We start from the raw sequence: 23,088 nt of genomic DNA, 5'->3' as shown, positions 1-23,088 counted from the left end.
GGCTTTCCAGGAACATGACTGGACATACATGGTCTACCAGCTGGTGGTCCAACCACTAAACCCAGCTTGGGCCAGATAATAACAATCAGACACTGATATTAGGTATTTACCTGAGGGCTGAAGTTGTTTGAGAAGGTTCTTCACGGCTGTTTTCTTCTCTTCTGTAGCACAACTCAGGGTCTCATGGTCCAACAGCTTCAAAAGCACATTCAACTCCGTCACCAAGAGCTCCATCGCTGAAGGTCAAGGCTCAGGGTTAGAGGTTGATAGAGACCAGACTATACAACTGTCAGTGCTTGTTAAAACAACAGATTAATTAGACCAACCATCAACCTGTCAGCATGAACGAGCAAATGAAAACATGTGTCAGTTGTAGAGGTTTTTGGTCAATGACGTGATCTTTATTTTTATCCTATTTACTATATGTTTTCAGAAATACATACAAATTCACACATACAACGACTTGACGACATATTGTTTAATACAACTGTTTAGAATTCAATTCAAATCATTGAGTTCAACCTCATTCTTTTTTTTTTTTTTATAACCATACGCAACTATGAACTTTGTGACCCTAACCCGAGATTTTCAAAAGATTTTTAGTTTTTTGATCATGAGACTTTTGAGAAAAGGGGATAGCGGGCTTGAGATCAACTCAGGTTTTCATCATTAATCATCCATCTCTGACTTTCAAAAGCTTGTAAAACTGGGGTGACTGAATCAGAATGGATCTAGATGCATGGTTCTTTGTAACATTATATTCCACAGAGTGTCTTCACATGTCAGCAGACAAAAGATGGGGGATTATTACAGAATTATAAATTGGAACAGGTTGGGAGCTCAAAACTTCATGCTGGGACTCTCAAGCTCTCTTCCAGGTCTCTGTGGGGTGAAAACCGCCCTGCTGGAGAAACCAAAAACCCTTGTGTAGAGTCAAAGACGTACCCTCTGATCTGTGGCGAATTTCCCATCCCACCTAGCATGCTCACAGAGAGCATCAGAGGAGGGTCCAGACCCAATAAAATAATTCTAAGTCTGACATCTAAGCTCCCTCAAGCCAAATAAGAAAGTGGGGTTAACCTCTGGTCTCTTATGTCTAGATTATGCAGAGAAGGACTTTTTATTATGAAGGAGGCGAGCTGAAATTCCTAGGATATCTCAACAGATTCTGCCGCCCACAAACTGAAGCTCATGTTAAGGACCAGCTAAACCACATTTTCTCTCCCAAACCCATTACTAATGATACACCTTCTACTAATGTTAAGTGTTTGAGTTTGAGCAAATGCACTGTCAGCAAAAATATGGAACCAAAAACCTGGACTGCAAGGATGAAAAGACAGCATGAAACAATAAAAAGCTGATTTATCAGCGACCCTAGGCAGAGTGTGCCCAGCAGGAGGTTTGCTGATTTGGAAGAAATCAGACTGTTTTGTTCATGGAAAGTAATCAAGCCATGTGTACACCTCCTGTCCCAGTGGATATGAGCTCATGGTCAACACTGCCACCACATTGATCACGAGCAGAAGGCTAGAGTAAGAAGGGAGTGTGAATAGGGCTGATCATCCATGTCCATCACACAGCTGGACAATCTGGCTTGGACAGAGGGTCAAGCTGAGCCAAAGTATTTACCTCAGGGCCTCTGATATTAACAGGTGTGGTGGGTCAAGACTCAGATCAATTTCAGCTGTCAGATACTCCATGAGTAATGTATTAAAATACGGAATTCCTTCAAAAAGCAGAAAGAGGAAAATGCTGAAGTGACAAAAAAGATAGGATTGGAGATGGATAGAAATTCAACTAAAATACAATCTTACAGTGAGCTTATGATATTATATATGCTTTGGGGTCTCAAGGCTGCATTCATTTGCTCAAAAATACAGAAAAACAGTAATATTGTTAAAAATGATTAAAAAAAATGATTCATGTGATGCAAAGCTGCTATTATTTCAAATTTAGTGTCACATGATCCTTCAGAAATCATTTTGATATGTTCAGTCGGTGTGGAAGAATCATTCCGCACTCTGTATCTTTCCACAATCATTGCATCATAGTTTTGAATAATTTTACACTAAATTAATGCAATACTACAGTACCATGAGACAGAAATAGGAGTGAGAATCAGGCTATACAAGATCTGTTCAAACCATCTGTTTTTCAGTAATAGATATATCCGTTTTCTGCACATTCATGCTGGTTTACCATGGCTACACTCCAATTTCAACAATAACCAGATTTACCAGCATTTTCCAGGAACAAATATGCTGGAAGCTGGTCCAAATGGTGTAAGATATCGTGACATAAACGCATTCAGGATTTTTCAAGTATAGAAAACGTCTCCGGTCACTGTATTTTCCGTGCTTCACTCAAGTTGTACATAAATGGCCACCACCCTCTTCCACATCCCCATGAGAAACCTAATGAATGATGTGCTTCTAGTCAGATTGTGCTATGGTCCAGAAAGTGTCAAAACGCTTCAGCATCACATCTCTCCGTGGGGAAGGTGAGGAGTTTAAAAGTCACAAAAAACACAAATACTCCAATTCACACAAACACATTCTTACACCCACATGTACAGAAATTACTCATCTGAAATTTGGGTCAGCAAACTGCTGCTTTGACAAGAGTGTTTTCTCTTCTTCTTTGATTCACCACAGTTGCAGAACCTTTGTTATTGACTAATGTACTGCAAAATATCTCACTTCCTTTCATCGTGTCCCCAGCTGCCTTACAGGCACTCCCCCCGGTGTGTAAGTCTGAGTGTTTCTCTGTTCAGACTTGTTGACACAAGGCCCCTGTGATCACAAAAAAGCCAGAGTTTAACTTTGCGTGTTGCCCTCAACATGACCTTCTTCAACAGACTCGGTTGGGTGGCAACTAAAGTGGAACAATGTTTGCAAGTGCCAAAAATATGCTACATGTGCCCACTTGGCAAATTATTTGACGAATTTAGTGTAAAAACCAATCATGTGGAGTAACAAGCCATTTAGGGCAGTGTGAAGTGTCAGCATAGTAAATGTGTTAATGTTGTATATAAGCTCTCCTTTAAGCCAAGCTTATGATCTAATGCCTAAAGTGACGCAACAATTTACAGAATACATTTAATTAAATCAGAGAAAAACTTGCGTTAAAACTTTATGGTTTTGGCAGTTTGATGCTAGTTAGTGCTAGTTTGATGCTGGTCTACCTAAAAGATGTTCATCAGCCAGCGAAGGCTTACTAGCATGATCTTTTGGTATCATTCTCAGAAAAAAGGAACAAAAGCTGTCACTAGGGTGGTACCCTTTCAAAAGGTACATTGCTGTACCTAGGGATGGGTACCGAAACCCGGTATTAAACTGGCCCCGGGGCTAAATTATGAAAGACCGTGGTATCAGTAAGATCTGACGGTACCGGTTCTGCTTTCGGTACTGGAGGGGAAAAAAATTAAGGTACTATGTATTTTTGCTTAATAATGTTATCGTGCACGTTTTATCTCACCAAACATTTCTAATGTGCGATCATATTAAGACGTGTTTGTCTGTGAGATCTGCGAAATCGCTCATGCGCGCCGCGGAGGCTGTCTGTCAGTCAAACACACACAACAAGAACGAGCGCGGCACACGCACAGATATAACAGCATGAAAACTCCCGCTTAGTAATAAAGAGTGACGATGGCGAAGAGATTTGCTTAATGATGTTATCGTGCACATTTTATCTTACCAAACATTTCTAATTTGCGATATTATTAAGACGTTTGTCTGTGAGATCTAAGAGATGTATCATGCGCGCTGCGGAGGCTGTCTGTCAGTCACACCCACACACAACAAGAACGAGAGCGGCGCACACACGCGAAGTAAAGGGGCTGTTCACATATCGCTCTTTTGCGCGCTCAAGTTCGTTATTTCAAATGCAGGTGCGCGGTATGCGCGCTCCTAATGGAAGCGACGCGGTCGCGACGCGCACGCGGTCCGACGAGCTCGTTTTTTCCAGGCGCGTCCGCACCGCATCGAGTAGGAAACATCTCAACTTTTCAGAATGCTGCAAGCGCACCGCAGGTCATGTAACTTCCTCACCTTTTCCGTAACAACGGTGAAGCTCAGCCAAGATGAAGGAACAGCTGATAGCTGTATGAGGATTTTTTTATTAATTTAGTAGCAGTGCTACTGCAAGCAGATTTTAGTGCTGCAAATCCATTCATCCATTGCTGAAATTTCCGCGTCTTCATGGAGAGAGCAGGTCATGGTTGCTTAGCCACAGCAGAAGTCTCAGGAGCGCAAGTGCCCGAAGGCTTTGGGGAAAAAAATCAGAAAGCGGCGCGAAAACACAAGCAATCTGTCAAAAGTGCATTATGTGCAGACAGAGAAATGCAAAGTTTTGACTGCCTAACACAACACAAAGTACCGATAAGAATACCGTTAAAGTACCGGACCGTTAAGCAGTATCGGTAACGGTAGTAATACCGTTAAACCTTAATGATACCCATCCCTAACTTACCCCTAAACAGTGCATTTTAAGTATCTTAAAAGTTGCACCTTAAAAGGTACAACTGTTAAAACAGTTGTACCTTTTGAAAAGTTACTGTACCATCCCAGTAACAGCTTTTGTACACTATTTTACAATAGGATTCAATTTGTTAATATTAATGCAATAGCTTGAACTAACAATAAGTAATACTTTTACAACATTTATTAATAATGTTAGTTTGTACATATACTAATGCATTTTCAAAAAATACACAGCACTCTTGCAGCATTTAATAATTAATCTTTATTTGTACATATACTTACACATTTTACATTAGTTCTAAAATGAACAAACATGAATTAACAATGAACAATAGTTCATTTATAAATTAACATTAACCAAGACGAACAAATGCTGTAGAATTTTTACTTAATGCATTAGCAAATGTTAACAAACAGTTTATTATTATTATTATTATTATTATTATTATTAATTATTATTAAATGTGACTGATATTTCTGATCAAGCTGTTTAATCAATGCAGTCTTTCAGTTAAGCAAAGTATAATGCATTTCTCAATGTCAAGGAAGGATCCTTGGAAGCCAGAATTTATAGGATGCTACGTCATCGACATCCATCGAAGGACTGTTCCAATGTCGAGAATCCTCGGAATTTCAACCAAGGACTGAGTCCTTAGTACAAAAAATATCCTATATACAGGAAAGGATGCATATGTGTAGGCTTCGTACTCTTTGCGCTCTCAAATCACCCACAATCCTATGCGTGCAGCTTTGCTATCTTGTTCAAAAAATTATAACGAATTAAATTCGGACCTGTGATTAAACAATTGTTAGCTTGGTTGCTGCCACTGACATTTATTTTATAAATAACTAGTTAAGTTGTCCAAAGTAATTTAATGTTAATATAATACCAGTCACAGCGTTATTCATAGCTTTCTCGTCTTTTTTTAATAAGGACCAAGAAACAAACGGAGGCGTTTATACCTCTCCGTGTGGAAAACTAGCAGCCGTTTACCAGGGGGAGAGACACCGCGGTGAACGGATATCGGTGAGAAGCAAATTATTAAAAAACCTTTTAATTGACGTAATGATGTGCACTTGCTAGCCTGTTCCATTTATGTGTTCTTCGAATGCTAAAGAGAAGCCTCTCCTAGCCTCTGAAGGAAGTGACTTGGAAGGACCAGTCCTGCCAAGGAAGTATCCTTGACATTGAGAAATGCCTATAGACATGATCACAATAGCATCACATGCACTGGACCAGCTTCGAAAACATGACATATGCTGCTAGTCAAGCTACTAGAAAAGTGGTAAACCAGGCTGGAATCCAATTTCCTTTTTAGGGGCCGTTTACATGACAACAGCGTTTTGGGGTACTGAAAATGCATATTTTTGAAAACAGTTTCAATGTGAAAGTTTTTGAAAATGTGCGTGCATATTATGTAAGGTATGTAGACATGCAGTACATGTTGATTTTAAAGGCAAGCGTGAACGAACATACAAAACAATGGCGGAGTACATGGTACTGTTGTTGCTGCTCAAGAGTTTGCTAATGATTCTTCAGCAAATTATGAATTTACTTCACTAATATTATGACCAACAGCGGAGATGCATCATATACAACATATAATCATCACTTCCCTACAGGTAATGTTTACTAACAATGCAATGGGCTAGTTGCACAAGATGGCGCCGGTGAGCTTCAGCGACGCGAGTGTGTGCGTACTTATTTCCGGTCTTGCGACGCTCGCATTGACTGTAAGGGAAACTTACATACGAAACTTGGCTAGATGTATATAATTAAAGATTTTCAAATTTAACAGCCCATAGTGGTATATCAAAAACATGGGGAAACATCCTCCCTATATTCTGCGTACCTCTGTGTGGAAATTCATCAAGATACAACGCGGAGATTGCTTTATTCTTCTGTTGATTATGTGGATCAGCGTCAGTTCAGGTCCACAGGGATTTCTTTTTTCAAACACAAACCTCTCAAATATGCAATACTTTTCATTTTCGAAGAGCTGGTTTTGTTCTGTTATGTAAGATAATTGTTTCTGACTGTCAAACAAGACGCACAGAGATTTCTAATAAAGCGTTTTATTAACTTTATTTGATAACATAATTTATAACTAACTGTACAATTAAACGTAGTATAATTATGGTAGGTTTGCCTTAAATAAAAGATCGCTGTTTGCATTCATGTGTGTTTTTATCTGGTTATTTGTTTTGTGAAAGATCTGCAGCATAAATCATTATCTGTCTACCAGTAGCCATTGTTATTGTTTTGCATTAATTATCAGATTAAACAGATATTAAAAGTCACGTATTTTTTACTGTGTAAAATAATCTTGTGAAAATAACGATAAAACGGACTGATGTATGTGTACAATTGAGAAATGGATACTTCTGAAGATAAATCGCAGCCCACGTCTCACGAGGTAAATATTTAATATAAAAATAATAATAACAATGCAAACATCTTCGAGAAATAAGTATTTTTTACATTTACATATTTGGTAAGATAAAATACATTATATAGCTGTGTATACACACCATGAGTTAAACTTTCATCTCGTGAACAATAGTGAACATTAGTGTATTTAATTCAACAGGACCGAAACATACACAGGTTTCAAATCCACTGGCTCAGTTAACATTTGTAGTATAGTGATAATAGCAGTGTATATCTTATTTGCATATGAAGTGATATTATAAATCCTGTAAACATATAGAAGGTAATATTTGGACTTCTCTGGTTCTCTGCACGGACTTTAAGCACAGCCGGAAATACCTACGCACACACTCGCAAGACCGGAAATCCAAGATGGCGGAGATATGCAACTAGCCCATAGCGCCAACTACTGGACTGGCATACGTAATACAGCGTTTTTGGCCATTTCAGCGGATATGTGTAAATGCGAATCGTTTGGAAAATGCTGTTGTGTAAACGTGAAACCTTTTAAAAAAGCAACGGAAAAACGTTTCTGTTTTTTAATACATTGTTGTCATTTAAACGTAACTTTATTCAGCTAAAATGCCATCAGTTATTCCATGGATACGGCAAAAGTAAAAAATGCAGCATTTACTTTGTTTTGGTGTATTTCCCATAAAGATCACAAGAGTCAGGTGAGGTCAAAAATAAGATTTGGAATTCATAATGAAAAAAAAGTCTTCAGAGAGCAGTTAGAACCAACTTAAGCCAACATGAGTGCAGTGAAGCATATATGATTCCTACAGAGATACGCTCTTAAATGAGATGAAACACATTTGCTCTTCTCTTTGCACCTGTGGAGGGTCATTTCCAAAGCCAAGCACAACACGGGGCTACGTGCCCACTCCCCTCCAGAGAGCCGCACATGTGGCCCTCTCTGATAATACCACATCAAAACAGCAGAGTGGGAACACAGATATCTACACAGGCGCTCAAAGCTGGATCAAGTTTACCTGCAGGTTCTTCTGATGGCAGGGGTGCTTGTTGCTTTCTTTTGGATTGACCCCTTGCGAGATGTTTTTAACTTTTTTGCAGGCAAATCAGAGATGATGATATATTTTTCTTTCTCGCTCACTTGAAAGCACTTTACTGACAGTCATATTGTTTCAACATATGCTAAAAGCCATGTTGAGGAATGTAAAGTTGGCGTTGAAAGCTGTGTTTTTAGAGGACAATGGGGTGTTTTCCCAGAACTGCACCAGTGCTTCAGCACTCAGCACCTCACACATTGCCGTAAAGCGAGGAAACATTCCTCACCTCATTAAAAGTGCAACCAAAGAGCTTTAAGATGCCCACCAGAGATACTGTAGTAATCTATACTCTGTTGTGGAAACCACAGCAATCCGAAGAAAGCTCTAAACACCTTGGCAAATTCTTATTTTACAAGCATATTTTGCTTAGACAAAAAGACAACACCTGTTTAAACATGTACAGTTTGGATTTTATGAGTGTGATGCTACTATACAGATTTACTCAAAGCAATGCACAACTACAACTCGACGACTAAAACAACTGGCTTAAAACAGCTACAAATACCAATACATTGTTACGCTTAATTCAAGTTGGAACATCTTGATTTAACTAAGACCAATCAATAAGTTTCACTTCAACCTCTATGGAAACCATTTACACAAATGTGAAAACTGTTCGATAACACAATTATCTAGTTCCTAAGGAAAAAAGACAAACATGTGAGTAACAAAACACCTACCAGAAACAGCTGCTGAGGAGACAGCCAGACCCACCATCTCTTTCCTAGATGTAAGTCATGCAGTTGTTCCTGAACTAGTCACAGCAATCCAGAATGGTGGAATCAGCTAATGAACTGACTCATTCACAGGTGCATTTCCTTCTGATTTATCTCTTTTTTTCCTGTGTCCAAGTTAAAAGTGACTGAGGGATAGCAGGGGAATTTATCCTCCCTTTCTGGTCTGTTGGATTGTGTCTGGGGGTGGGGTGCTCACTGATGACTGTGTGTGTGAAGCAAGGGGAGGCACCCAGTCCTGATCTAATCCGGAGGGGTTCTATAGCACCTGGGACAGGCCCTGAGTAAATACACACATCCCTCCCCCACGGGGGGAGAATGGAGAGCAACACTCCTCATTGGTTCCATTTTTTTGTTTTGTCATGCCAGTTTACACATATGAATGTCAGCCATGGAAAATGTCACCCAAACCAAAGATGACATTTTAGAGGACAGTTTTGCAGAGTATATGTATACTGGCAAATCTGACCAGTTAGAAACATGTGAATTAAGGTTCTTCCTCAAGAAGGAACAAAACTGAAAAGCATTTGCTATTTAATTTCGTAGCACCTTTCATAGTTACTCTTTGAATCACTAATTTACAGTAAAAGACACATACCCATCTGAAGCTGCTCAAAAATAGACTGACCTAGTGTTGCACGAAACTCACATTATTAGTTAAGCCATTTTTTCAGTGTATTTATATATATATATATATATATATAGATATTTTTTTTTACAATTAAAAAAGTATTTAATGAGGAGTCAATTATATATTATTTTCAAGATGAATTAAATGCTTTTAAATGTCTAAACATTTATATGTCCATTTGTACTTTTATTCACATTAAACTGGGACACAGCATTTTAACATCAAAAGTGAACTCGTCACCTTCTCATTTGTAACTTTTCTTTCCTATAGGCAAACCTGCCTTACATAACCCCTGTGGCAATCACTGATTTTAATCTCTTGATCTGCCCTGTCTGCCCGCAGTCTCTTCTAAAGAGTACAGACTCTGTCTGTTATGTTACAGTGCCCCTAGATACTGTAGTTATGCACAATAGAGCCATTTTTCCAGTGTGCTCAAGTGAAGAGTTGGGGGTCTAGTTCTCTTCATCGTGTTCACCCATCCAGAGAGCAGTCGGGTGCCGGCATGTACAGACTCACATCAGCACGTTCAAAGTGACATTACTCTAAGCTACAGGCAAACCTAGGACCAGTCGGCAGGATCTGACATGCTGAATATCTCAAAACCCACCCCCCCACCCGAACCCTCTCTCTCTCTCTCTCAAACACGTATGTTTCAACAAACACACACACTTCTGTGCAGATAAGCAGCTCGTATCAGCAGTTCCATCTCCTCACCACTGAAAGAGGACACGTTTATGTCCATTTCCCAGTTGAAGTTTTCCTGAGGGCATGCTACATCTTGCGAGACAGATGAGACGCTAAAGGTTTGTGTAGTTAAACTTTGCAGGGCTGTTGCTAGATAGCTTTGGACTGGAGATAAGAGACAGTGGATATGAGAGAAGCCATTCATCTGCAATTTAAGTGATTAGATACATTCAAACCACAATTACTGCATTTAAGGGGACTCATTAAAGCTTGCACTTTTGCGTATATTTAAAATAACTATTTTTTCCCCTACTTTCCTCATCTTGAGGGAGTTATTTGGGTTCATTTTGTTAGGAGACATACAAGTCAACATTTTCACTTTTAACCTTTTTTTAAAAGTGACTTTCCACTTTTGCTAAATCATTGCCAAGGAAGATCAGACCATTGCTCACACCCTGACTGAACTCTGCAGACGCTCGTCTGGCTGAGATACAAGCAACAGCAATATAGTGACGGAGCACTCTGACCTCTGATCTTTCCAAAAACACACAAATGTAGCCCTTACTGTCACACTAAAAACAAACCTGGTTGTAAATACATTAGCCAACACACAAAGTACATGCAGGAATACAACAACAAATCTCCAAGAGCTACAGTTCTTATTAATACAAAAAACATACGCTGAAGTGCATTACAAGAAGGCCTCACATTCACTCTCAAATATAGCATAACCTCTTATTAGTTTTGTCAGAAGGCACAGAGGCAAAATGCTCCCAAAGTCAATAGCAAGAGAGGCCTTCCAACATAAACCACCAAACTGTCATCAAATATGAATATCCTGTGGTGCAACAGATGTTTGCGCTGTTTCGGGATGTTTAACTTACCACACCAATCTTGCGTGCCGCCCGGTGTGACTCAAAGGAGATATGTACTGTGATGTCTCAAATCTAAATCATCACATCTATCAAATCGTTCTTGTTCATAACATAAGAATTCATAACAGAAGACAGGGTGTCACTGGAATGTGAAGGACATCAAGAACATCGCTGTGACTCATCAAGGTGAAGGAATGAATGATCTTATCTTGATCCGACTGGATTGACGCTAACATAAGGGTGCCTGGATGGATTGACGACTCAGCGATCCTCTTCGATCATTCAGCATTGAAAATCTCCCTCAGAATTCCAGGCTGACTCGGATCATCAGTGTTCAAAGCTCCACGGGGGAAAGGAGCGAGTTTGTGCACACATACACTGATGATGTCACACTAGAATTCCCACAATGAGAGATAACAAACACAAAACCTCATTTGTTTGGACACCTTGGAATATTGATGTTTGCATGAGACTCTGGTCTGATGGGACACCGTGGTGGGAAATACATATTTGGGTGCATGCCACAAATTACAGAGCCTAACAACTACAGTTACAGTGCTTGTCAAATGTTACAGTCAAACATCTGTTAACATATCCTAAAATGTTTCTGTCAAATTCAGTCAAAAGTAAAACAAATCATAAAAACGAAAACAAATCATAAGAATTAGAAAAGAGTGGAAGGGTCTTGTACTGATGATAGGTATTATAGATTGGAGCAGATTCCAATAAGTGTGATATTAAATCAAATGCAGAGACAGTATTTCGCTCATCACTATTTGCATTTATATATAAAAAAATACTTATAAAGGTTGGATAGTTATACTGTTCTCTTTTACCCTCATGTTGTTCCAAACCTAGAACCAACTAGGAGACATCATCATTTTCCATGCAATTACAATAAATGGAGACTGAAGCTTTCACAGCCCCAAAAACCATAAAAATATCATAAATAGTACATAACTTTAGCACTATATTCCAACTCTTCTGAATTCACACACGCATGAATGAATCGTCTAAAATAACACCAGTAACATAATTAATCAGACAGGAATTTTTCAACTTTAATTCACTGAGACTAACTTGAGAACCTGATCAGTTTGATTAATTAAAAATCATTCAGATTGGTTTTGTAAAAATTATGTTCCAAATTATTTGTGAATGAATCAGTCATTTTTTATTTTACGAACAAGCCATTGTTCACAAAACAGAAAGTCCAGCCCTAAATGCAGTCTATCTGTTGAGCAAGAACATGTCAGCTTGCTCAAACAAACAGATTTGAATAGTTTACACTATGGGAAATCAACCGAATGCCTTACTTCTAGTTGTCTCTTCACATTAAGTTGAGACAGTGAGTTCACAAAAAAAAAAAAAAAAAAAAAAAAAAAAAACACCCCTGCACACATTAAATCTCACAGGGAGACTTCTCCCTGACATAAAAAGTCATAATTTACCCAACCTCAAGTCCTTCCAAACATGTATGATTTTCTGTCTTCTATGTAATACAGGCAGAGATATTTTGAAGAATGTTGGCAACCAAACAATTTGTCAACGACTGACTGCCAATGATTGGACAGACAAAAGAATACATAATAATAATACTTAATGTGTGTGTATTCTGCTAGAATTAACCCTTTAACTATACATACATCTGAAACTACTATATCTACAACATAGAACTAAATAAGAAAATCCTGCACAACCCCTTATCACTGCATCTTAAACCACAAATACAGAGAGAGAGGCTGCAGAGAGGTAGCAGGTGAACATGTGGAACAGCTTAGCCTATAATTCTCTCTAAAATCTGACTCATATACAGTATTAAAGCCTAAGCACATTTGTGTGGAATTACATGTCACTCCTGCTGCTTTATGATCGATGAGAACATGCTTTAGGTTATCATAAAATGAAGCAGCACACACACACACACACACACACACACAAAGCTGATTTCAAGTTGATTTCCAGTCTCTTGTTTTGGAAGCATTCAGCAATTCTTTAACACATTCTTATATCTAGAAACCTCAAACACAAACTCTTATGTTTTGTTCATAGACCAGCTATGTCAAAACGCAATTATTGTATACAGTACAACATTAACACCAGACCCTCCTGGCCAGTTCACATTAAGAAACATCCAAACATGGATAAATAGTTTAAGAAAAACAATCTTGCACACTCATCGAGGACACCAAGTAAAACAAATAGAGAGAGGCAAGACACGAGAGCCCATCTTTAATGCTGCAGTGCTGTGTGGGGGGAGCTGCTGTGGTTAATGACCCCTGCTCCAGTGATGGGGTTTGGCTGCTGCTTGAAGGAAGCAGGGGGAGTTGGCCATTAGGCCGGGGCCTCCCTCAGGTCACAGTGCTCCTTGTATCTACACACTGCACCAGAGTTATGGACCCTGAAACTCCCACTCACCTGTTTAAGCATTAACTAGCTTTGAAGGGCAAGAGTTTTGCTTGGTGGGGAGCAGGAAGCTTTTATGTTAACACTCCTCTTCGCTCCTCTTTATAAACCCCTTTGCCTGGGGGTTCTCACTCAGTGCCAGGCATCTGTTTGTGTACGTTTTATACTGTGTAAGCATTTACAGGCTGTATATCGTGGAAAATAGGATGTGTCCAATTTTTATTGAAGCAAAAGTGTTTGATATACTATATAACCTACTCTAATGTTCACTAGTTCATTCAAACCATACACTGTTAAACAGCAAAAATGGTAATTTAAAGCAGTGGTTTTTAACCGGAGCCTACTAGGAGGCATCAGTTAAACATTTAAGGGGGCGATGGATGACTTAAAAATTAGTATAATTAGTATATTAAAATAAACACAAAATCGCAACCGATTCCCTTTATCCACGCAGTAGCTATTGTTTTTAATTAAAAAATGCAGTTCTTGAAAAACATATATTACTTTGAGTATTGTGTTAGACAACAGGAGGCCTTTGAGTAAAAAAGCTTGAGAACCACTGATCTAATATCAACAATAGCAAAGATAAAATGTAAAAAAATACATCTGAATAAATAAACTAATAAAAAAATTAATGAATGAATTAAAAAAGAGAGTTATCTGTAAGTTACCTTAGGATGTACAATGAAAAATGAGAATAGCTCAACAAATATGGTTTTAGCTGGAATTATACAAATTTAATTTAACCATAAATGGTTCTAAAAAGAATCTGCTTGTTTTAAATTGCAGAATGCATTGTATTATTAATTGCTGAATTACATCATTAAAATTATGAATTAAACCTGTGAGGTTGTATAATTGAGACATTTTATAATTTGTATATATTGAGGTGAAACTGGGAATTAAATTAATACATTATATTTCAGTTATAAATATATATTATATTTGACATTTTTTATTTAGAACAGCGGTATACTTGGGAAGAAAAAGGACATGTAAAGATGAATTATGATGTTTTATGGTGCAAAAAGCCTAGGCTAACATTATTACTAGACCTAAAAATAAAATTAATAAAGTAGTAGTAGAGACTGATATCAAATCACTCACCACTTTCTAATATCTGGTCTGAGAGTAAAGTGAGGGCCGAAACAGGAGCAGATGTAAGGTCTGTAGGCTCATGATGGAAAAGTGGACTCAAGATAACAATCCTGAAGCCTCTGCATCTTCAATGTTTCCACATGAAGTCCTAACAGCCTCTGTTACACTGTCGCCAACAAGTAGCAGAAACTCTTGAAGTTTAAAATCTGGTCACAATTGTGGTCACAGTGTCTAATTCTCTTTTATTATGGCCTGTGTCTCTGTTTAATATCAGCCAGAGAAAATAGCAGTGGGAAATCCCCCAACGGCCCTTCTGAGGTCATCTGAGCCACGGAGTCCTGGAACAATCAGTGAGTGGAAGCAGCGAGTAAATGGGTTAGGCAGGTGCTGGAACTCACACCAGTACAGTAAAGCAAACTCTCCCTAGAGCAGTGGGGTGAGCTGCAGGGTTCAGGAGTGGATAGGATGTGGAAATAAAAGCTGCTCATTTTAATACAGCCTGGTTGTGAAGGTCAGCGCTTCAGAAAAAAACCCGGGCACCAAACCCCCACCATATGGCATGAAGACGGCAAGTCCCATCTCCAATACAAAGAATGCCTTCAGTCTTGCCAGCTTAATTCATATCATTTAACACCCGAAAACCCCCATGATTTCACTCTGCAGCTATGCCTCTTCCTTTTTTTTTTTTCACGGTAAAGAGATGCAGTGTTTCGCAGACACTATTAAGACTGTACAAGCCACTATTGTGGCTGCTGAATAACTGGATGCTTTGTCTGGGAATCCTCATGGAAGGCATATTAATTGGAGTGTGTGTGTCTGGGTATGCAGAAAAATGGAAGACTTCCAAGAGCTAGGGTAAAACCCTGATCTCTGACCTCTGCCTATCCGTCAACAGGCAGACACAGAGCTGAGAAGCTTGGGTTGAGCACTGACATCACTGCTCTGCTTCAAAGTCTAGTAAGCTGCTTATAGAGGCAGCAATTTTTAATATGCAATTTTTAGATTAAATGCACACTTCTATCATTGGCTTTCAAAAGTTAGATGATGGTAAAAGTAATGTGAATGATAAATGCACAACTAAATATCCAATATTGTTCAAGAAAGATGAATGAATCAAATCTGTAATATACACTACCATTCAAAGGTTTGAAAGAAATTATTACTTTTAATCAGTAATTTCAAAAAAAATCTGCTCTTGCAAACTTTATATTAATTAGAAAACCTTTAAAAATGTTCATGGTTTCCACAAAAATATTAATAAGCATAACCGTTTTCAACATTGATAAAACAAATAAATATTTATTGAACACCAAATCAGTGCAAAATATAAACAGACCACCCTAAACAACCTGAGGTTAACTAGGCACTCACTGCCATAAAAGCTTGTGTATGTGGTAAACAGATTTGTAGTTTTCTACAAATGGTGTCACCGTGGCAGCCTCAGAACTCCACAACTTCACCATGGAAATCAGTAAGCACAGCCTGCACTATGATTCAACAGAGACTTGTTAAAGACCTTAAATACTGACACACAACTTGTTAAACACCTCCATTATCTTGCATGAGAGTCTGGTGGGTGTGCACTGTCTAGTCCATTTCAGCTGGTTGAGATGTCATTGGCAAGAAGGCAGATGATTCTCAAAGAGATTGAATGGGTGGTCCAAGACGTAAAATGGTCAAAGCAAACAAAGATGTTTCTATAAGCCAAGTCAACTGTGTAATCACAATAGCATGCATGCCGTTCATTTCCCTTGTCAGGGCTCAAGCTGAAGTCGACGGCTGACGAGCAGTTGCGATATTGCACTAAATCCTGCTAACCCATATCCATGTATTTATACAAAAGTGGAATTCCCGCAAGCCAGAGGGAACAGGTTGCTTTGTACCGACTTGCAACCGTGACATACAACAATCAAGGCCAGACCGGGCTTGCAGATTCTGCACCAACAAGAAAACACTGTTGCTATTCATTGTGCTGATCTCAAGAACTCTGGATGAGAGCGGTAGTGCAAATTCATGTTTCATTATAAGATTTACAAGACAAACGATCATTGTTCCGGACACTCCTAAACTCTTCCACATGCTCACAGTCTGAAGAAAACAATAATCATGATTCAGTGCAGAGTCTTACATGAAGAGACAATCCCACATACTCAGCGAGTCAGTAGGGAGAGGTAGAGTCCCCTTCACGCCTACCTGATTCTCTGGCTTCAAGCATCTTTTCTCTGTCTGCTCTCAAACCCGTCCGAAGTTTAATGATTCACATTAGAGCAAATGGCTTAATCCGTTAAAATTGTCCACAATCTAATCAGTAAACTAGACAAACCAAAGCAATACATTGTGAAAACTGGGAGCTTTGGAAGTGTCAACATTTGACCATGAAAGCGACCTGCTGATAACAAAAGATGATATACTGAATAATGTTTTTTTTCGTACATTAAAGCCCAGGGGTCCACATTGATTTCCACTATATGGTAGAAGAAGATCTGGATCAACATGAGGATAACTATCCTTTTGTTTTATTTTTTGGATTGAACTTTTCCTTTAAAAGTAAATCACTACATCCATACGAACCCAATAACTCACTGAAACAACAACAACATGATAGTCTTCACATTCCCAAACCCCAAGGAGACATTAAGCAGCATGATAAAAATAGTGACAGAAGCAACATGCTTGCTCCGAAGGGGATGTCTGCTGGATGTCTTTTTTTCTGTCCTCCGTCCCTTGTGTTTGTGTAAACACATTCACATTCTGATAGATCAGGAATTTGGCAGGGAGCGAGGACTCTTGTAAACAGTAACTGTAACTGAAGACACAGCCTTTGCCTTCTGCAAATACATGAGGAAATACACCTGTGGAAACCTAATAACAGGGTGGCAAACAGAAATTCTGCTGGATTTAGTGATGGACTGAATGTTTTAGGAGAAAGTGGAAGAGAGTATATTGTTTGAACGTAAGCCAAGGTGCTCTGCTCTGTAATTACTTGCATGTGTTTACCTGGTAGTTGTCTCTGTTTTTAAGTGTGAAAAGTTGTGTGTTATATGGTGCTATACACAAGCCTTGATGGCTAAGGAATTGTGTTATGAGTTAAGAGAGCTTGACATTTATTGTAAGATAAATATGCATGCCAAGAATGGAATCCAAAGACAGTGGCATGCAAAAGAAAGGTAGACACAAAGTGTGTCACACTCAGATAAATACATTTGCTCCTATAGCTTCCCCAAACAAAGGTAATATTAACTATTCTTCTGCTCAAAAAATAACTAATGTTGTCTTACGTTTTACCTTTTTAGGAATCATTAACTTTGGGTTTAGACTAGGCTATGATTTGTGAACAGGAGACCTATTAATCTTTCCTTTTATCTTTGATATGTTGTGTAAACTCAGTCTTTTAGAGGTGGATGACTGGGGTTTAACTTTACTGGGAGAGGCACTGGCGGGAGGAACTGTATATGCACAGCAAACTGTGTCTCCAGACCAATGCTTGACCAGACGCAGCCGGATTGTTCAGAGAGAGCCAGCAGGATTCATCTCATTGTCTCAGTGAGGGGAAGAAAAATAGAAGAGCTAACGCCACAAGCAAGAGGCAGCGCTCTCATTTCTGCACCATGCCAAAACAGCAACTATCAAAACAGTAGGACTTTCAGGAGATCAAGAGAAGTACTACAGCCTCACCATAGGGGTCCTGTTAGAACTCAGAGAGACTTCACTTATTATAAATAAAGAAGCTCAAGAGTAAGAAAGATCTGAGAGCCCAGATCCAAGAGAAATTGAAAACTAAACCTTGCTACAAGCCTCTGAAATCACTATGCCACCCACAGCAGGATTATGTTCCAGGTGTATAGTCTCTTCTCAACGTTTGAAGTTAAGGGTCTGTATGAAATAGATTAATGTTTAAAACAGAAACTTCTTGCCAAAAATGAGAAACATTACATGAGAGAAACTGTCAGTTACATCGTATACAGCAGATCTCTATGTGTAACACTACAGTAGAGCTGATTGGAAGAGGAAAGGAAATCCGACTGATAACCAAGAATCGGTTCTCGGATTGTTTGGAAAGCGATTCAGTAAGTAAACAAGTAAACAATTTATATCCAAAAACTAACATTCTACGCTTATCCAGCGTCATCAAGTTTCTGTTAGTTTAGGTAAATAAACTTTTAATGCAATAATTTGCGAATGATTATCTGATGTAATTTTACTCACGTTTGCAGTTTATTTCCATATCAGAAGAATCAAACAAAACTCTTCGGCTTGTTGAAAACACACATTGCAGCCCGTGCACCCATCGATGTTTTGTACTTAAGTGACAGACACTATCAGCATTGAAAGATTCTCAATGAAGTTACAGACCGACTTCCCTCCATTATCCTGCTGGGTCCTAATGCTCATGACCGGGCTTGATGACAGACTGCCCCCTTATCTACTGATGCCATTCATCACACAAAAACACATTTTTACAGAAGAAAACAAACTTTTATTGCAATATAAGATGTACATAGTCTGTTGAAACTGACAGATAAATAAAGTTAGGAAGGTAGCAATTGTGATTAAAAAAGAGAATCAAAAATATGGTTATACTCTAGCTCTCTTCCTTCACTATGAAATTAATAGAACACTTCATAACAATCTATTGGGCAAACAGGTTGTAAACACTACACACAAAGGCAGAAAACATGATGGTTTCACCTGTTTGTCAGTGAGGTACAAAAACTACTGTCAGTATCCCTTGGCATGAAAGACCCCACAGTTACGGTTAGGTCCTTATCAGGGTTACAGTTTGTTATTAGTCACTTCCTTCAAAGGTGTGATAATGTATTATTATTATTTTTTTTTCCATCAAGTAATATGGGAGTGTGAACAAGTTAACCTGTTACTGGCCTTACAATTAATGTTTACTTTGCATTCGATTTATTACCAAATCAGGTGACATAGTCACCCTGGCAATGACTCCAAAATATAATTAACCCACTTAAGGTATCACATAATTTCCTGATCCATCCTAACAGGAGTGATGAAAGTAAACTGCGTTATCCTAACCAACAGATCTTTTTTTTTTTTAAAGAGCATAACATTTAAAAAAATAAAGAAAAAATAACATTGCACCTTAATTCTTATCTGTTTTGTCTTCATCATCTGTAACAGACACAAGCCATATGTATTTCTACCATCACAATATACAATGTATGTTTCATCAGTATTAGTCTAACAATCCTAAAGTCTTCTTGTGAGAAATGTGTACATTCAGCATTCGTTACTCCTTGGAAATGACCTGAACATCGTACAGCACCGTAGTGCTCAACTTCACAAATAACAGTCAGACTTTGGTATTCATTGTCAAGAAAATCATCGCTTATTTCAGCCCATCTACGTTTATGTAGTCCTTGAATAACAGCGAAAAAAAAGGATTGAAAAATATTATTTTATAACCTTTAAAATTAAATATGACTTAATAATGTACTTGATGGATCACATAAGATGATTCACCCACTCCCATTAAAGTTGTATTAATTGTATTTACATTCTGTTCACTCACTTTGCTGGTGCATAAATTAATAAAGAACATAAGGCAAAATTCAAAATCCTTACAATTCCTGATACCTTAGTTTTGTCATTCAGAAACAAAATAAAATGTGTTCACTTTACACTCAAGTAAAAACTAAAATGTTCCCACCATTCTGTATATTATTTTATTTATTTATGTCTTCCTTTGTCAGATAGTCTGTCTGATCATTTATATGCCTCTGTCACAATGAACAGTTGCACAATTTCTAGGTACAGTCTAGGCATGACTATGTGTCTGAGACACAGGATGTGTTTGTTTAGTTAGACTGGAACAGGTATTCAGGTCTCTCTCTCTCTCTCTCCATGTGTGTGTGTGTGTGTGTGTGTGTGTGTGTGTGATAAGAACACTAGAACAGCCGGGCTTGTTTCTTCATCTCGTTCCTCTTCCACAGTGCCAGACGGTCAAACTCCACCATCGTCATCCCAAAAACCTCATAGAACTCCTCAGGGGAAAGATGCCGCTAAAATGTCAAGGAAACATCTTACTCAGTATATCCATCTATTCATCTGTTTTAATTTTTTTGTAAGCAATTATTAAATATTGAGACCAGAGATATCCATAGAGAGGGACAGACAGACAGATGATAAATTAATACAGTGAAACAGTAATATTGAGAAATATGACAATGTAAAATAATGTGTTTTAATATTTATTTGTGAAAGAACAAATTAGGTTGAAATAGAAATCTTTTTGTAACATTATACATTTCTTTGTCACTTTTTATCACGTTAATGCATCCTTCCTCAGTAGTATTAATTTGTTAGGTAGTAAGTATATTAAGTATTAATTTCTTTCAAACAAAAATCTTGCGGACCCCAAACATATTGTAATAATATCACATAAGTTTTACCTCTAATCTAGACCGATCTACATCCTTTGGCAACCTGTTACGCCCCCTAGTGGTCACAATAAGTGCTTCATATGGGTAGATCTGCAACAAAAGATAGCAGTGCATTTCATTGTAATGTAAGCTTTTAACTATATAAACACTGAAACTCATATTTATTGATTTACAAGTAATTTGTCCTGACTGAAACTTTCCTTCATAGATTGGTAATGGAAAGCTAAGCATTGTTCTCAGAGCAGGCTGTGCACTGATGGACCTCCTTTTCCTCTCACTTACAGTTTAAAAAGTGAAAGGAAATCACACAGCCTCTGGCACAGTAGCTGTAACCGAGACAGGAAGCAGCACCAAGCAGAATAATATAGTTCTTGACCAACCAGGAGCAAAGGGGTCAGACAAACCCCTGCCCTCTCCATGGCCCCTGCAGTCTCCAACTCACTAAGGGCCAGATGGGGAAGGACACAGTGGCCTTATGACCTGGAAGCACTAATTTCTCCATCCTCTAGTTTCCACATGCTTTGACCAGCAGGACATTGCTTTGATCCATCAGGGTTCATTAGACTGACATACTGTAAATCTGGGCTTTCCTCTGGAGAAGACAGTAATGTTTCAGAGGTGCCTCTCTGGGCCCCCTTTAATCCTCTGGTAATGCTAAACCATCGTTCTTACCTTGTACTCTGTTGGGAAAGAAGAAAAAAAAAAGCTTTTATAGTCAGAACTAATCTTTGTACAAATAATTTCACTTCTAAATATGCTCCTTAAAAAAAAAGTGCCTACCTCTGATTCCCCAGTTGGCTTCACTGCCACTGTCATACTGATAGTAGTCTGCACTTTGAGGCTGGAAAACAAATAAACAGGCAAACAAATTGTGGATAAAGTTTTAATTGACATTTCCAACCCATCTGTTTTACTGCTCTGTCTGTCCAGTTACTGAACATTAAAACAAATACAATATAAAAAGCAAAACAAGCAAGCAATTAACAAAATATTCAAGACATTTTATTTATAGTTTAATGTTTAATTCAATGTGTTACTTGCCATTTCTTTGTAATTGTTTGTAAATTTACTAGCAATTTATGAGTGAAATTTGTTTTACTTTTTTTTTTTCAGAGAATCTTACCCGTTGCAATCCATTCCGGCCATATCCGGGCAAGGAGGCTGACTTGGATATGTAGTCTCCAAGGAATAAGAAAGAACAATAAACATGCATTTTTAAAACAAACTCAGCATATGAGAATAAGTTTGTTAAATTTGGACTGCCTTGTCCATGAAAGCACAGAAGAGGGCGCTAGTGACCAGGCTTCAATCTGTGTTGACAACAATGCAAACATTTATGTTCTTTTATTTATGCAGAACTTTTATCCAAAACAAATTAAATACAGACATAGCCCCCACGGGGTTAAAAGCCTTGCCCAAAAAATATGAGAAATATATGTCTTGCCAAAAACATATGAGCACCCAAGCAATTCTCAGGAGTTAATGGTTTTCTCTGGAATCTTCAGGTTCTAAAAAGCATGGGAACTTCCAAACGTATATAATAAAACTTAATACTACAACAGCTTCCAAATTTCAGTTTCAAACTTCCTAATATAAATCTTTTTATTTTTAATGTAATATATATATATTTGTTTGGACAAAGAAAGGTCTCAAGAGTCACTCACCATTTTCCGCTGCAAAGTTTGTCCGAGGAGCTAAAGGAAAGAGAAAGGAACATTATAATTTCTTCTGTAATCTGAAAATGAGTTCTATGGAAATAATAAATGCAAATCATTAATTTGGGAAAAATAAAGCAATAGCTGTACACTATAAGAAACATTTCCCTTTAAACTAAGTGTCATGCACATAGTGTGGAATGAGCTAAATATGCAGTTACTGGTACATAACATGTTGCAGTTTAGACCGATATTGAGTTTTGGGACCACTGAAAGAACCACTGGAAAAGTCTCAAAACTGTCAACAAAAAGAGCAGAGAGCAAGCTGCTCACAAGCCACACTACAACACGGCACATCAAAGTGCTCAATGAGCCAGAAGAATGCTGATGAATGAAAAAAAAAACCATGGCAGTGAAAAGAAAAAAGAGAAAAGGAGAAAGCAAGGGAAAGAAGGAACCTGACAAGAAACTATATTTTGAATTATGCATTGCATTTTATGCAAGGACATTATCTGGATCTATTTCGTTAATTCAATTGATCGATTTAATACTTTATTCCTGATCAATTTAATACTTTCTGAAAAAAAGTATGAAATTCTTCAAAAATAAATAA

The 23,088-nt window shown here is 38.1% G+C and overlaps 2 protein-coding genes across 9 annotated transcripts in view; both read right to left on the bottom strand.

The window, feature by feature from the left end:
- The window catches only part of afap1l1a (actin filament associated protein 1-like 1a), a 30,088-nt gene extending 11,290 nt beyond the window's left edge, over positions 1 to 18,798 (bottom strand). Inside the window, exons 1-2 of one of the 3 annotated variants that reach the window (XM_026280437.1) lie at positions 18,620 to 18,798; positions 111 to 236 (exon numbers count right to left, since the gene is read on the bottom strand). In XM_026280437.1, the coding sequence (XP_026136222.1) occupies positions 111 to 236; positions 18,620 to 18,638 (145 nt within the window). In that variant the 5' untranslated portion in view covers positions 18,639 to 18,798. Of the gene's footprint in view, positions 1 to 110; positions 237 to 8,665; positions 8,979 to 18,619 lie in introns of those variants that run through there. The other 2 variants (XM_026280436.1, XM_026280435.1) reach the window with 2 other exon arrangements.
- Positions 18,799 to 19,460: 662 nt separating this feature from the next.
- The window catches only part of ablim3 (actin binding LIM protein family, member 3), a 50,930-nt gene continuing 47,302 nt past the window's right edge, over positions 19,461 to 23,088 (bottom strand). For all 6 annotated transcript variants that reach the window (XM_026280438.1, XM_026280441.1, XM_026280442.1 and 3 more), the window contains 6 exons: positions 22,485 to 22,514; positions 21,944 to 21,999; positions 21,601 to 21,661; positions 21,493 to 21,500; positions 20,830 to 20,910; positions 19,461 to 20,439 (listed from right to left, as the gene is read on the bottom strand). In XM_026280438.1, coding sequence (XP_026136223.1) covers positions 20,326 to 20,439; positions 20,830 to 20,910; positions 21,493 to 21,500; positions 21,601 to 21,661; positions 21,944 to 21,999; positions 22,485 to 22,514 — 350 coding nt within the window. In that variant the 3' untranslated portion in view covers positions 19,461 to 20,325. The remainder of the gene's footprint in view (positions 20,440 to 20,829; positions 20,911 to 21,492; positions 21,501 to 21,600; positions 21,662 to 21,943; positions 22,000 to 22,484; positions 22,515 to 23,088) is intronic.

The sequence above is a fragment of the Carassius auratus genome, chromosome 14, assembly GCF_003368295.1.
Source record: "Carassius auratus strain Wakin chromosome 14, ASM336829v1, whole genome shotgun sequence".
Taxonomy (NCBI): Eukaryota; Metazoa; Chordata; class Actinopteri; order Cypriniformes; family Cyprinidae; genus Carassius; species Carassius auratus.
The sequence above is the reverse complement of the archived record's forward strand: the minus strand, read 5'-3'. Positions and strand labels throughout refer to the sequence as shown.